Raw genomic sequence first — 12,872 nt, 5'->3', positions numbered from 1 at the left:
GGTCGGCGAAGAAAAGTGAAAGAAAATCGCCGCTATCTCTCAAGCGAAATGCCATAGACGTATCACCGCATATCATCAAGCGAAGATAAAAAAAGGAAGGTCACTTCAAGGGTGTCATGTCTAAAATTAGTGGTATAAGCAACGTGGGAGCAATCACGGCTCTAAAGAGCGTATTGTGGCATGAATCTTGATACCACGAGGAACTAATCGTAAATCAGCCCGTTACTATCGAAGATGCTATGCATGGGCTACCACTGAAGAGGAGAAGGCTGCTCTTGCAAACAAATTCGCGGTCACGAAAATGACCCCGAACGAAACAAATCCTTCTGCTCAAAACTCCCATCTATTTATACTAAAAAGCGTAACGATGGACCCGGATAGCATCAAGGAAACCGATTCCAGCCTCAATGAGGCAGACCGAGGTTTCTGGAATAATTTACGTATACCGTCGCTGGAGATTACAATGGGAAATAATTTCTTCTGCGATCGAACACTAGGACTCGAGATAATTTTGCATTCTACGAACACCACAATTACTATGGTGATAAGACCAAAGATTGCGGAGCGATCAAAGATCTCCTCGTTGCAAAGTTTGCACGTGGCGAGCTCGAGGGCGTTGATTTTGGGGAACCTCCTAACTCATAAGACCACAAATCACAACCTTGAGGTGGTCATTCACCATGGTAAATAGGGGTACCCCGAGGATAGAACACATTCTCTATCGTCTGCCTCGAAAAAGTGTACTAACTGCATAAAAGAGGAATCTCTGTTCTAGAAAGAATCTGTTAACTATATTAAGGCATACCAACGTCGAGCTCTCACCGGGGCAACTAGTTAGTGTCCCCCTGATTGCTCTGATGACCTGATCGAGCTTAGCGAGACTGAATCTTGAGTCTTGGATGACCCTCATGACAATACTGTCGTCTTGACCTTGGATGTATTAAATTGTGAAGTATCTCGGATTCTCGTTGACAAGCAGAGTTTTATCTACATTATGTTCCTTCCATATGGGCCATCTCGTTGAATTACCTCAAATAAATCTATTTCCCCACTTCGCTATGAGTGACAAGAAATTTGAGGCAACCAATTTGTTGACCGGTTTTTCTACCTGAGCAGGTTCAAATTGAGCCATGAACCGGCCTAATAGCAACTAATAACCGTTGAGGATGCGAAATCCCTCCCCAAGAAAGACAAGGAGAAAAATGAGCCCCAAACTCAAGATCAACCTCGATTAGAACTAGCTATCCGAATTCAGATCGATAGAGCTGATCCTGAACGAACGGTGGGTTTGTATTGGTTCCAAACTAAGACGCAAGCTGAAGCGTCAGCTTATTTTCTTTTTGAAAGCAAATAAGTTGATTTTCACGTGGATCACCAAAGATATGATAGGGATCGACGTTAGCATAGCTTTCCATCAGTTAAACGTCGATCCGAGCTTTAAATTGGTAAAGCAAAAACGTCGTAAACTTGGCCCTGATAGAGCTAAAGTGATAAACGATGAAGTAGAACGACTCTTGAAGCCAGGGTCACTCCGAGAAGTAAAATATCTAAACAGGCTAGCTAACACGATCGTCGTAAAGAAAAAGAATAAGAAATTGAGGGTGTACATAGATTTCATAGATTTAAACAAGAGTGTGCATAGATTTCCTTGAAATGTCATACAACTTCCAAAAAAAATTTATTAAAAAAGTTATAGATCTAATGTCACATTCCGTAAAAATTTATGATATGTGTATAAGATGCACTTAATGTGTCCGAGCTTGTCCCACAGATTTATTAGAAATGATGCGTTGGGACATGTGTAAAGCTAAGCAAGTTGCTTATGCTCCAAGAACAGAGGATTGTGTAGGTTGTAAAAGATGTGAATCCACCTGTCCAACGGATTTCTTGAGTGTTCGCGTTTATTTGTGGCATGACTAGATTTGATTTTTTACCTTTATCGAAAAAATCGCATGCTTAAAAAAATATATTTTTTTGAGCATGCGATTTTTTGGTCCAAGAGCATCTTATTTTACTACCAATGATTTTCATTGGTTAACGATAATTGTAGTTTTTTCAATATTTGCGGGTTCCTTAATTTTATTTTTTCCTCATAGAGGAAATAAGTTAATTAGGTGGTATACTATTTCTATACGTATAATAGAACTTCTTATAACAACTTATGCATTCAAGTATCATTTCCACTTGAATGAGCCGTTAATTCAACTGCGAGAGGATTGTAAATAGATCCTTTTTTTTCCTGGAGATTAGGAATAGATGGAATTTCTGTAGGACCCGTTTTGCTAACGGGATTTATAACTACTTTAGCGGCTTGGCCGGTTACTCACGAGTACCGATTATTCCATTTTCTTCTAATAGCAATATATAGCGGTCAAATTGGACCATTTTTTTCGCAAGACATTTTACTTTTTTTCATCATGTGGGAATTAGAATTAATCCCAGTTTATCTACTCATATCTGTGTGGGGAGAAAATAAACGTTTATATTCAGCAGCAAAATTTATTTTGTACACTGTGGGAAGTTACGCCTTTTTATTAACAAAAAATTAGCTACGTAAGCCACCTAAACCGTAGGAATTGTAAATTAGCAAAATTTTTGTAAATTCTTTGTAAATAGCTAAATTGTATATGTGACATCCTATTAACTGCTTAATTTTTACATGTTTGCCTTTTATTAATTTCGGCTCATTATTACAAAATAGGTAGTTATTTTTTAAAATTTGAATTAAATATTGAAACCGTTTAGGAAGTTTCAAATCTGAGATTTATTTTCAAATTGATTTGGCTTCTAATTTCGGAAAATAGCAGTAAATAACAATCTTGAATATTTACCTATTCATTAGCAATCTGTTATTTATCCTCAGAATATTTTTAATACTTTTTCTGACCGCCAAATTGACATTCAAATTTTATATCTCATTAATTTCATTGCTAATTTGTGACTCTTTTTGCATGATTTTTTTTTCTCATTTTGATTGTAAATGGGCGTAATTTATGCTCAATTATTATCAATTGATTGATTTATTTACAACACAGAACATTAATAAGCGGTAGTAAATTCAAAGTTAATAATATGTAAATCCTAAAATATCATATTTGCAACACAGAACATTAGTTAGCGGTAGTAAATTCACAGTTAATAATATGTAAATATAAAAATCGGATAACTGCAGATTTGTGCAACAAAATCGTGGAGAATTTATGCAGCAAGGGCAAAAGCCGTACTTTCCTTCGCTCTTTTTCTCAAGACGAATCCTCTGTTTTAGAGAATGAAAATGTAAATGATGAATTGAATCTGCGGAAAGCCGGTTAGGGTGGCTTCTGGACAGACCATACAAATCCGTAAGACGAAAAAAGAAATGTCGCGATCGCTCCACCACCACCAGTCGCGATCGCTCTCTCAAACGATGTTCTTCTCTTTTAACTTTCTTCCACCTCTGAGTCTGTCGCCGACCGCCGATCATCTCTCCTCCGATAGAGAAGCCTCGATGACGGAAGATCGGTGCTGCTCTCTCCCTCCTCCCCGAGATCTCGTCGTTCGGCCCAATTCCGGCGGTGAAGAAAGAGTGTTCCTCACCGGCAAAGACGTGCGAAGAAGAAGGGCCTGGAGAGAGGAAATCGGATGGCGAGGTCGACAAAATGCTTGTTTTATTGTCAATTTTTTTGAATGCTTGAATGATTAAGTGGAGAGAAATGTTAATGGTTGTAACGTGTAGCTATTAGCTCTCCTCGATTTTCGTGACTGTAGTTATTGCCAAAATTTGATTTCCATTTGAATTAATCGGCTGAAAATAATGGGCGGGAATTGTTTGGGTTATTAAAGTCTTTTTCTATCCTGTAAATAAGGTGCCCTGGCTATTTACAAAATATTAACAAAACGTGGACTATATTACAAAACACTATAACATATATGGCTATATCACTTAATAACCCTTTTATTAATGGCAATTCTAGGTATTTGTTTAGCTGGTTCAAAATCAACATTAAATTTTAAAACATCAGCAAATCACTCGTATCCTATAGATCTAGAAATCCTCTTCTATATTGAATTTTTTTTTATTGCTTTTGCTGTTAAATTGCTGATTATACCATTACACTTGGTTACCAGACACTCATGGAGAGGCACATTACAGTACTTGTTTGCTGCTGACTGGAATCTTATTAAAAATGGGCACATATGGATTAGTTATGATAAATATGGAATTTTTATTGCCCCGCGCCCGTTCTCTATTTTCTCCTTAGTTGATGCTAGTCGACACAGTTCAAATAATCTATGCAGCTTCAACATCTCCTGGTCATTGGAATTTATAAAAAAAAATTAGCTTATTTCCTCCGTATCTCAAATGAGTTTCATAATTATAGGACTTGCTTGGATAAGCGATATCGGACTCAACGGGTCCATTTTATAAATAATTTCTCATGAATTTATTGGCGCCACGCTTTTTTCTTAGCAGGAACGAGTTTTGATCGAATTACGTCTCGTTTATCTTGATGAAATGGACGGAATGGCAATCAAAATTCTAAAAATATTCATGACTTTAGTATCTTATCAATGAACTCCCTTTCATTACCGATGAGCGGTTTTGTTGTTGATAGTATTTTTTGGAATACTTACTAGCCAAAAATATCTTTTAATGTCCAAAATCTTAATTACTTTTGTAATAGCAGTTGGAATAATATTCACTCCTATTTATTCATTATATATGTTATGTCCTTTTTTTTTATGCATTCAAGCTTTTTAATGTCCCAAACTCTTATTTTGTTGATTACGGGCCTCAAGAATTGTTACTTTCGATCTCTATTCTTTTACATGTAATATCCATGAGTATTTATCCGGATTTCATTTTCTCACTATCAGTTGATAAAGTAGAAGTTCTTCTATCTAATTTTTGTATCCATAATTTTCGTTAGTAAACCAAAAAAATAAGAAAATATTATAATTTTAAAAATTCTTTGTTGGAGAATGAAAAATAAGTACATTTTCTTCTCTGAAGTTTGAATAGAATAAATATAATTTTTTTTGTAACTATGTATGTAATCAAGCTAGAATCTTTTGAATTAAGTAAAAGAAATTTTTTTTAAAAAAGTAAGGGTTCTCGCTTGATTACAGGAGATTATTTTGTATACACTTAAACTTTCGTATGTTTATTTTGTATTTTTCAAGGATTTTTTTTTTTCAATTTAATTGATGTAATGAACCATAATTATGCAGTCCTATTCCTAATAAAGTAACCCTAAAATAGCATATCCAAATTATAAGAAAGCCCATTGAGGTGACTATTGCTAATATTCAGTTTTAAAACTTTTAGTTATTCGAATATGTAAATAAATTATAAATATGGTCCAAGTAATAAAAGCCCAAGTCTCCTTTGGGTCCCAATTCCAATACGCCCCCATGCTTCATTAGCCCATACAGCTCTCGAAAGAATACCTATCGTTAAAAAAAAGAAATTCAAGAACCTTATTTTCATAGAAAATAAATAGATAAGCAGATAAGAAAAAGTAAAAAAAAAAAACAAAAAAAATTGGTTTTTTTTTTAACAATAGATAATAGATGTCTTTGACATTCAACTATACCAATAAAAAGGGATTTTTAATGTCAATTCTGAAAAAAACGGATTTCGATCTAAAAAAAACGTAGTCGTAAATTTTTTGGAAAAATAAAGGATATTGGGCAGCATTCAAAGCTTTTTCATCAGATAAACATCTTTCTACAAGGAATTTCAAAAGTTTTTTTATGCAACAAAAAAATAATAAACGATTCTAAAAACCTGAGTTGCTTCATGGACGTATTTTTTAGATACAATCAAATCTAGATGCATCTCGATTATCAAGAAAAAACCGCTTTCATTACCAACATAAGGATCTATGATGTTCGAGGAGAAACTAGGTAAGACCATATAAGTCTATATCAATGATATGTTGGTAAAGTCTCTCCATGACACGAATCACGTATCACACTTCGAGGAGTGTTTCAATGTGTCGAACCAATATCAAATAAAACTCAACCCTGCGAAGTGTTTGTTTGGAGTATCATCCGGGAAATAGCTGGTCTATCGATCTGGCAACTAAACATTGAAACAAATCCCGATCAAATCTCAGCAATAACGGAAATGCCTTCTCCACACAATAAGCTAGAAGTTCAAAGTTTGACTGGAAGAGCTGCTGCACTTAATCAGTTTATCTCAAAGTCGACGGACAAGTGCCTACCGTGCTTCAAGTGTATAAAAAAAACATTGACAATGACTTCATATGTGACGACGCTTGCGAAAAAGCATTCAAGCAACTTATGGTATATCTAGTTTCCCCTACAATGATAGCCAAATAAGTCGAGGGTGAATCCTTATATTTGTACGTAGTTGTGTCCCTCGTTGCGATTAGCGGGGTGTTGGTAAGAAAAAGAGATGAAAATCAAATGTCAATCTTCTACATCGGAAAAACCTTCGAAGACACAGAGAGACTCGATACCCTAGTAAGAAAAAGAGATGAAAATCAAATGTCAATCTTCTATATCGGCAAAACCTTCGAAGATGCAGAGAGACTCAATACCTTGCTATCGATAAACTGACACTAAAAGTGGTTTTATCGGCGAGGAAACTCCACCCTTATTTCTAGTCTCATCCTATAGTGACGATGACAACACAATCACTACGTGCTGTCCTCCACAATTTAAATCAATTAGGGAGGTTAACCAAATGAGCAATCAAATGCCCCATTTGCCACCAATTTTATAACATTTTCCCACTTTCCACCAAAAGACTAATTTGGCCCAAAATACCACCGAGATGTCAACATTGTTGACATCTCATAGTGAAGGGAAAAAATAGATGTCAACATTGTTGACATGGATGGTGGCATTTTGGGAAAAATTAGTCTTTTGGTGGAAAGTGGGAAAATATTATGAAATTGGTGGTAAATGAGGCAATTTCTCTATTGAATATCGGATAAGGAGGTGCACAAAATCACAAGTACTCGTTGATTTTCTTATCGAGGTTCCTGTAACCAGAGGGTGTTTGGTCGCTTAATGTGGATGGAGCATCTTCTAAACAAGGTTACACGATCAGAATCCGTCTCATATCTCCCACCGGAGAGGTACTCGAACAATTATTTCGACTCGGTTTGGCTACCTCAAACAATGAAGCAGAGTACGAAACACTTATTACAGGTCTACACCTTCCTAAAGGGGTTGGCGCTTGAAACGATAACACACTATGCAACTAATAGCTCGTAGCCAACCAATTTAGTGGCGAGTTCAAGACCAGCGTGAACAAATGAAAAGCTATGTAGATGTAGTGTATAAACTGTCCAAGCAGTTCGACAAATTCGAGCTGACTTGAGAAAATACAAATACGAATGTTCTAGCTACAGTCGCTTCTGCTGGAATCGATGTAGGGTTTAAGAAAAAGTTTAACGCTTCGTTAAGCGGCAGAATTTTAAAAAATTTCTTTTTCAAGTAAAACAGTTTTTACTAACCTAGAAAAAGAGCAAGCACATGTAAATAAAAACTACTATGAGCATAAAAGATTACTAACCTTTTTAGAAGCTTGAACGTTGAGAAGCTTTTGGAAAAGGTTGCAACGTTCGTCTCCCTCGCAGCACGTCTCTCTTCCTTTCCTCGTTAACTCGAGCAACCACGAAAGTTTCTATCACTAAATCACTAAAGATAAAAAGGAATTAGTGTGTGGGCACTTTTAAACACTACGAATTAAGAACGAGTCTTGAAGTTGAAGAGCTAAACACTAGGTCAAATGAGGTCCTAGGTGCCAAAACAATAAAACCGAAATTGAATAGAGAGTGAGAGAGGAGAGGGGCGGCCAAGTCTAGAGAGAGAAGCTCTCAATCTCTAAAACTTTGGATGAATGAAATGTGTGGAATGAGGCTCCTATTTATAGGAGAGGTCTCACCTTCAATAAGGTAGTTTCCTTTTCTATAGAATATCACATATTCATGAGCCAATTTCCCTTTTCCTTCATAGAGTCACACCGCCAAGACTTGCCAAGCAAGTCCTTGGATTTATTTCCTCTTTTATTTGCTTCTCCCTTGACCTATATGGTCGAATTCCCTCTTGCCTCTTTGAGGAAATTTGTTTCCTCTTTTTCTTTTGGCAAGTATCTTGATACATTCATGCACAAAATATTCTCTCTTTCTTTGGGTATGTTGGGCGCCTAAACCATCTAGAAAAGGCTTCTAGAAGCTTTTCCATTTATTCATGACAACATGAAAAAGGCCCATTAAGAATTTTCAATAAAATTCTTATGAAATGAAATTAATCCACAATGCCCAATAAATCTAATTTTGGTCGAGTGTTACTTGTCATCAAATGACCATGTCAAAAAATTTATTGACATTCATTTAATCCTATGTCTCAAAAGACAAAAATACCCGTTTGACAATTTTCGAAAAACTTGTCTCATTTTTGTTTTGACTTAGCTTCTAGTTTAACTATTCCTACTCGATGTGATTCGTGACAGTGACCTCATGGATCCAAATGAACAAAGCTTGAGCTAAACACTTGGACTCAAAATTTCACAAACCTTTTCCAAGTTTAGCTTAATGTCAACTGACTCCACTAAAGAGTTGACACTGAAAATCTCTCGGTTCAAATGAATTTATTTTCTACTCAAGAATTCAACCTAATTGTAATGAGCGGATCCACTGAATATTATCTATGTTTACCCTTCATGATTATCATCAGCTAGTCGGGATTTACGAAATTACCATTTTACCCTTCTAGCTGTTATTTCCTCAACTCCTTTGTCGCTTGTGAATAAGTTAGAAACAATGTATTGACGAGGAGCTAACAAGTCACATTGTTTTATCCAAAAGAGTCAAGACTCAATTTGGACACTGGCCAGTTCATTTATTCACACTCCAAGGAACAAAGCATGAGGTGATATACATTGCATTTCAGCAATCTTGTTCATGAATTCCATATCTATGAGAACTTCACAAAGTTACTCATGACATTCTCACAACTTAGTACTTCACCAATAGGCCATGTTCGGAATCACATAGTGAGTCCGAACTCTGACTTTCTCAAATGGGAATACGTAAGCTGTGAAATGGCATGTCTCATTTCAGGATTAAGGTAAGCACGATGCAATTCATACTTAGTGACTTCGAGACATAAGAGGTTAAATGGTTTGTTCTTATTTTGTCTCTAGAAGTGCACTGATCAATTCAGTACCTTCGGAAGATACCTAGAAGAACTATAGAGTCTCCAACTCTCAATGCCTCATAACCAGACATCATAGATTCTTCTAACAATCATACTGAGGTCAATAGTCCTTTGACCCTTAGATTGCGAATATATCGTTTTAAGCAAACTACGAAGAGTTTGTTCATGCAAATCTACATTTGTCTCTTCGTAAGTTGTTTAGTTTGTTTATGGACTAAAGACTAATATTTTATCATAAAGCTTCAAACAGACAAGGAGGAATAAATGAACGTTTCAACTTTTTATTAATGAATAAGCTATTACAAGCAAGAGTCTTCATGAGACTTTATTACATCAAATGTACAACATAAAGACTACAACTCTTCTTGTGGGCACCATTGACAACAGCTTCTACGTTTGACCTCAACATAAAAATGGTTATCCCGGTAGAATCGATCAACTCCCCGAGCATCTATATGGAGATAAAATTTCATAGAGATCGAAGGAGAGGATTAGCGAACGCCAATCATACGGTATATCCAGGATGTAAAACTATCCGATAAACAAGAAGCACATAAATTGAAATCTATAAGCGTAAGATATTGCATTATATATGGAAAATTATACAAAAGAAGCATCTCGAATCCTTACATGAGATGTCTCAAACAAACCAAAGCCGATCGCGTCCTGAGCGAGATCCATGATAGTGAATGTGGAGATCACATAGGTGGTTGAGATCTCACTCTTAAGGGAAAAATGCAAGGTTACTTTTGTCCAACAATGCTCGTGGTTAGTTCAAAATGGGTAGCTCAATGCCGAAGAGCTATCTTCTAAATACGCACTATATCCATTTATGAAATGGTCAATGGATATCGTAGGCATCTATCCTCTCCTCCCAAGCGGGAGAAGGTTCCTCTTTATTTTGACTGATTACTTATCTAAATGGATCGAAGCCGAAGCCTTCCTGAATGTGGAAGATGTTAATGTGAAGATCACACAGGTGGTTGAGATCTCACTCTTAAGGTAAAAATGCGAGGTTACTTTTGGCCAATAATGCTCATGGTTAGCTCAAAATAGGCAGCTTGATGCAACAAATTCCAACGACACGCACCGATAATAAGGCAGCCCGCCAAAGAGCTATCTTCTGAATCTGCACTGTATCCATTTATGAAATGGTCAATGTATATCGTAGGACTCATGCCTCTCCCCCGAGCGGGAGAAGGTTCCTCTTTATTTTGATCGATTACTTCTCTAAATGGATCGATCGAAGCCAAAGCCTTCCCGAATGTGGAAGATGTTCATGTGGAAAGATTCATCTAGAAGAACATTATATGTTGCCATGGATCCCCACGAGAAATAGTGGCAGATAGTGGATCATAATTCATATCCACTCGTTTAGAGGGATTCTGCAAAGAATTATTTTTTAATAGATATATAGATATTCTTACTAAAAGAATAGAACAAATTTGAATATCAGTGATGAAAAAAATTAAGCACATCCACCCCTCGCTACCCTCAAGAAAACGGGCAAGCAAATCCAACTAATAAAGCTATCTAATTAACTGTTGCGATTTTTCTCGCACACGCAAGTGCACGTGGTCGCAATAGTAATAAATCGTAAGAACGAGTCGATCCCTCGAGGATTAGCTAAACAAAGAATCCGATAATCACAAGCTAATATAATTGATGGAATTGTTGTCGCAAAAAAATCAATAACACGTCACAAAATTTCTATTGGATAAAGGGAAGGACTATGGTTCACGGGTTCACAAAACAACTTGGATTCGCTGAACTAAGAAAAGAAACAAGCTATTGAGATTCACACTTTTCACTACTCATACTCACTTTAATAGAATTGATAGATCTCTCTCAAGCATCTAACAATCTAAACCGATACCGGAATATCATCTCTCGATCTCAATTCCTAACAAGCACGGCCAGCATTAAAATCAAGAGTATTCACACGAGTCTAAAACAACCTAGCTATATCTAGCTTAGGAATGTATTCTAGTAACCCACACAAAAACACAACAACCTAATCTTTCTCAAGCATTAGAGTTGAACATAAAACAAGCATGAGTTCATGACATTCATACAAGCATTAAGCATAGTTGTGGATTAAGTAAAAGTGATGAGAAAAACAACAACCTAACAATTCTAATACCATGAATCCTACATCGTAATGACCCCGCTACACCATAGCCCTACATGAGACTAGTTCATATTGATGACTATGACAATAAAAAATACTTCAAGATGAGCACAAGAACAACACATCAAGAGACATCATGATCATATGAAAAACTTGAATTATAAATAGTCAGAGTTAGAGAATAGAACACTTGATTAGATTGTAGCAACGGTAGAACTCTGCAGCTCTCTCATTCTCTTCAAATTGGAGCCACAAAGTATGAACAAGTCTGGAAAATTTTTGAAAAACTAAAAAAAAGCTAAGACAAAGAAAAGGTGTTCTTGATAGATTCTACAAAATCTCCCTCCATGCATGACTTCTTCTGAGAACATTGGTCTTTTTAAGGTTGAATGAGGTTATTTTCGGAGCCATATGGACCTTTCATTTTGATCCAATGGCCAAAATCCGCTCAGAAACGTAACATTGGAAAATGCTGATTTTGGGACCGCGCGTCGCGAAGTCCATTTTTTCGGCTTCGCGCGGTCCGCGCGTACGACTCTGGAAGCGAAAACGACAAAATTTTTGTCCGCGTGCCGCGCGCTTCCTAGTCGCTGCACACCATTTTTTAAACGGTCGTAACTCCTAGCTCCAACGTCCGATTTTTACAAATAAACATGCGTTGGAAAGCTAAGAGAAAGCTATATCCAGTTCTGGAAGTGGATCATCCAAAATCATCATTTAAAAATCCCAGAATCCTGCAGAAGAGGACGTCGTGTTCCTTGTTTCGCTCCAAGTTGTCCAAATGTGTATGAATATCCTTGAAATTGTTCGGAATCGTCACATGATGCGCTAATAACCTCCTCAAGACCCTATTGACCTCCTAAACCTAAAAATCACTCATAAACATACAAAAACTATAAAAACACTTGAGGACTCGTTAGTTTTTAGTCTGGGAAATAGGAGTTTTACGCGTAATAAACGCACATATCATTAACCTCAAGAAGCAACTCGAGGACAAGAAGGGAAGATGGGCCGATGAGCTTCTTGGATCCTTATGGGCATATAGGTGAAGTCTTCGTTGAGCTACCAAAGGATTTCCCTTCCCGTTGGTATGCGGAATGAAAGCCGTAATACCTGCTGAGATAGAGGGGTCAAGCTTGAGGAGAGAATTCGTATGGAAAAACGAATAGCAAACGATGAAATGCTCAAGAACGAGCTGAATTTAATTGTAGAAAAGCGAGAACAAGCTTTAATTTGAATACATGGGTACGAGTGAGCTGCATCAACGAACTAGGAATGACCTTATAGGATAACCAATGTGGCCTGGCCCGATGTTGACGAGCTAGAAATTCTAAACAATATACCTGTATAGCGTTCTTGGAACGCTAAACACATATGGAAGTATTTCTGCTCACCTTTTTTGTCAGACAATCTGAACTACGTCATGACTTGATCCTGCTACACGTGTAGTAGGCAGCTCGTGAAAGCACAATTGCCCCTATTCGTCAACACTATCCTAAGTCCATTTTTATCATCTTCCATGAAATCGAATTAAATTTTACTCGATGTTTATGAGCTTCCATCG

General features: G+C 36.7%; 1 protein-coding gene across 1 annotated transcript in view; it reads left to right on the top strand.

Moving 5' to 3' along the window:
• Positions 1-367: 367 nt before the first annotated feature.
• LOC149400758 (NADH-plastoquinone oxidoreductase subunit) overlaps positions 368-12,872 on the top strand; it is a 30,181-nt gene continuing 17,676 nt past the window's right edge. The window contains 10 exon segments of the mRNA XM_089610500.1: positions 368-683; positions 1,381-1,525; positions 2,001-2,227; positions 2,230-2,529; positions 3,933-4,095; positions 4,097-4,322; positions 4,325-4,529; positions 4,532-4,586; positions 4,588-4,714; positions 4,716-4,890. Of these exon segments, the coding sequence (XP_089466626.1) occupies positions 368-683; positions 1,381-1,525; positions 2,001-2,227; positions 2,230-2,529; positions 3,933-4,095; positions 4,097-4,322; positions 4,325-4,529; positions 4,532-4,586; positions 4,588-4,714; positions 4,716-4,890 (1,939 nt within the window).

The sequence above is a fragment of the Urtica dioica genome, chromosome 4, assembly GCF_054948205.1.
Source record: "Urtica dioica subsp. dioica isolate 48M chromosome 4, U.dioica_male_clone48M_v1_H2, whole genome shotgun sequence".
Classification (NCBI taxonomy): domain Eukaryota; kingdom Viridiplantae; phylum Streptophyta; class Magnoliopsida; order Rosales; family Urticaceae; genus Urtica; species Urtica dioica.
The sequence above is the reverse complement of the archived record's forward strand: the minus strand, read 5'-3'. Positions and strand labels throughout refer to the sequence as shown.